The sequence below is a fragment of the Brassica oleracea genome, chromosome C3, assembly GCF_000695525.1.
Source record: "Brassica oleracea var. oleracea cultivar TO1000 chromosome C3, BOL, whole genome shotgun sequence".
Classification (NCBI taxonomy): domain Eukaryota; kingdom Viridiplantae; phylum Streptophyta; class Magnoliopsida; order Brassicales; family Brassicaceae; genus Brassica; species Brassica oleracea.
The window spans coordinates 31566707-31570236 of record NC_027750.1 but is presented as its reverse complement, the minus strand read 5'-3'; the positions used below and the strand labels follow the sequence as shown (position 1 = coordinate 31570236).

General features: G+C 41.1%; 1 protein-coding gene across 1 annotated transcript; it reads right to left on the bottom strand.

The window, feature by feature from the left end:
• Nucleotides 1–1211: 1211 nt before the first annotated feature.
• LOC106330383 lies at nucleotides 1212–3518 on the bottom strand. Its single transcript, XM_013768856.1, has one exon. It carries the CDS (start codon nucleotides 3516–3518, stop codon nucleotides 1212–1214), a length of 2307 nt encoding a protein of 768 aa, XP_013624310.1.
• Between the last annotated feature and the right edge of the window lie 12 nt (nucleotides 3519–3530).

Below are 3530 nucleotides of genomic sequence, written 5' to 3'. Positions count from 1 at the left end.
TATAAAATACAACACACACATAATTACTTCTCTTTTCAATAGTGGTATATATTTTTCTGATGGAATTCATTATTTTATTTAAGAACACCAACTAAAACAACAATTGTTTTTCTTCTACTTTCCGGTGTTACTCTCGATGAACTTAAGTTGTAAAAATAGTACTCCCTCCGTTCAGTTATAAATGACGTTTCACAGTCTTTTTTGTGTCAAAATATATGACGTTTACGAAATTCCATGCAAAAACTAACAAGAAAAAACCTTTTCTACCCTTACAATTATTAACATCATTTCACTTGCATAGACGTGGCTATTAACGAGTGCATCATCTACTTCTTCGTTATCGAGTGTATCTACTTCTTCATCCGTTGGTGTTTGATTAAGATAAAAAAAAACTCATTTTCATTGGCTATGTATGGAAGATTCAAATCAAAGTTAGAATCCATGAGTGGTTGTGATTCATTCGATTGTTTCTATCAATATATAGCATAGTCAATTTTTTTGTTTGGCATCAATATCAGTTTAAAAATTTTAGTTTCGGCTCCGTGCTTAAATTGTTTTGTAGAATTTTAACACTGAAATCTTCTTTGTTCGTGCATTACTTCATTTTCAGTTCAACGACACATATTTGACTAAAAGAATTAATTGAGCATTTATAGGTTTTTGTATGTGAAACTGTTATGTTATTAAAAGATCACGACTAAGAAAAGTTGGGAGCAACATCCTTTTGACTGAATAATGATCACTAATAATAATGATATGAAATAAATTAAACATTAAACATTAATGAATAAGGTTAAAATAGATATTACATTAGCTTTCTTAATTGGTGTGCAATGTTGTAGAACGTCACTTATATCCGAACGGAGGGAGTATATAACTTTCGAAACCTTTGATCGGTTGTCATGGAGGGACAAATGCATCTAATCTATTGATTCTCTATGCATCTAATCTATTAATTTAGGGTTTAATATGCATTTAATCTATTAATTTAGAGTCCTATTTAAATTTTACCATGACATGTTTTAAATTTGGTCCTATTGAATATGTTGTGACTAAATATAAAACACATCATTACATTTACTAACATGACATATTAAGTAACAAGTATATATAATTTTTATAAAAATTAAATGTGCACATATTTCTATTATACAATTATATCTAACTTTTTTTTGAACACGAGAATTAATTAATTAGACCTCCAACCAAAACTAGTTGGGGAAAGCAGAGTACATAGCAGATTTGGCTAAAGTATCAGCCATAGAGTTTTGTGATCGCGGAATGAAACTAAAAGAAATGCGAGAAAAACGATAAGATAGAGCCTCGATGTCCCGAATGATTCCGTAGATATCCGCCGAGTGATACTTCGAGGAGAGGGCATTGATGAGTGCCTGACAGTCTGACTTGATGCAGATTAAAGTGATTCCAGCGTCGAGGGCGTGGAGGAGGGCTGACCGGATGGCGAGTGCTTCAGCCATCAGAGGTGATGAGATGTGTTCAAACATACGGGTGCCTTGTAGAGTGATAGTCTTCTCAGGTGTTAGGATATACCAGCCACACCCTGCTCTGTTCGTGGACGAGTGCCAGGCTGCGTCAGTGAAGCAGGCCGGTTCAGTGGTGATCGTGAGTGTCGGTGGTAATCGAGGATTCCGTGCGATAGGAGGATCAAGGCCTGGTAGTTGCGATGCATTCCATTCCCGGGCGTTAGCAATGGCTTTGGAGAGAATATCAGTAGGTTCAAAATTCCTGTTCTCGAAGATAAGGTAGTTCCTTGCTGTCCAAATTGCCCAGCAAATCCATGGGAAGATCGTTTCTTTGATTCCTAATGGCGGAAGGTTGATGTAGTTCGCTGACTCCAGAAAAATTGTTGCAAGAGTAGATGTATCTGTCAGTATGAACTCGTTTCTCCAGATACTTGCTGACCAGATTCGACGTGTGAACGCACAGTGGAGGAAGATGTGATCCGCCGTCTCTAGTTCACCACAGCGTCTACAAGAAATGTTGGTAAGCATTCCCCGTTTTGCTAGATTTTCTCCCAGCGGCAGGGCTCCATGGAATATCTTCCATAAGAATAGATGAAGCTTTGGGGAGGTCTTGCAGATCCAGATGCCTTTGTTTAACGCTTGCTCCGTAGTTTGTTGAGCTTCAGTGGCTTCGTTGTCCTCAACATGGATCATAGAGGCTGCTACGAAGTACCCAGACTTAACCGAGTATACTCCTGTCTTTGAAGCTAGCCACGCATAAGTATCAGGTGCTCCCGTAATACTTGGTCTGATACAGAGGATCTCAGGAAGAAGATGTGGCATAATGCTTGTTATTTGGTTGATATTCCATTCTCCACTTCCTCTGCAGATGAGATCAGATACAAACAAATCTTGGTCGCTTTCTTTTACTGGTCCAAACGGGACAGTAGGGTGATCAAGTCTTAGCCAAGGGTCCTTCCAGACCCGTGTTCCTTCCCCATTCCCTATGACCTTACCCAGTCGGGTAACCAATAGATCTCTACCCGCAATGATGCTCCTCCATCCGTGCGACATTGTCTTTGTTTCAGAAACCTGGAGGAAAGAAGCCTTAGTACAGTATTTGCCTCTTAGTATGCGGGACAGCAGGCAGTCGGGTTTTGTGATGATCCGCCAAGCTTGTTTGGCCAGCAGTGCCTTGTTGAAGGCCTGAATATCTCTAATACCTAACCCTCCGTGAGCTTTAGGCTTGATAAGCTTCTCCCAAGCCACCCAGCACATTTTTTTCTCCTCCGGTGACGAATCCCACCAAAATCTCGTTAGAGCGGATTGGATTCGATCGCATAAACTCATAGGAAGGAGGAAGCACGTCATATAGAAAGAAGTAACCGCTGTAAGTACAGAATTCAACATAACCAGTTTGCCAGCGCTTGATAGGCGACGTGTAGCCCAGGAAGCCGCTTTGCTTCTGATACGGTCGACAATTCCGGTAAAAAGGTCCCTTTTTCGCCGACCGAAGTGTTCCGGGAGACCCAAATACTTGCCCGTTCCTCCTTCCTTTTCAATCCCGAGGTGTATTTTAACACGTTGCCGTATTACCTGCGGGGTCTTGGCTGAGAAGGTGATGGAGGATTTCGTAGCATTGATCAATTGGCCCGACGCCATCTTGTATTGTTCAAGGATATGCATCAGTGCCGAGCAGCTCTCTTCATCTGTATTGAGGAAGAACATGGTATCATCCGCAAACAAGAGATGATTCAGTCGGGGGGCTGGTATAGCAACTCTGAGGCCGGCTAGATGACCGCTTCTTTGAGCTCGTTTGCACAAACCGGAAAGGATCTCTCCACAAAGAATGAAGAGATACGGGGATAGCGGGTCGCCTTGTCGAATGCCTCTTGACGGTATCACTCTTCCATGAACAGAGTCGTTAACAAGGAAGGAGTATGTCACTGATGTAACGCATTGCATGATTAAGGCGACCAGATGAGACACAAACCCGAATCTTAGTAGCACCGTCTCGATGAAATTCCACTCTAACCGATCATAAGCTTTACTCATATCAGTCTTGAC

Bases quoted from the DNA above. Each gene is read 5' to 3' on its own strand.
- LOC106330383 (XM_013768856.1), bottom strand. From the start codon at position 3,518: ATGAGTAAAGCTTATGATCGGTTAGAGTGGAATTTCATCGAGACGGTG.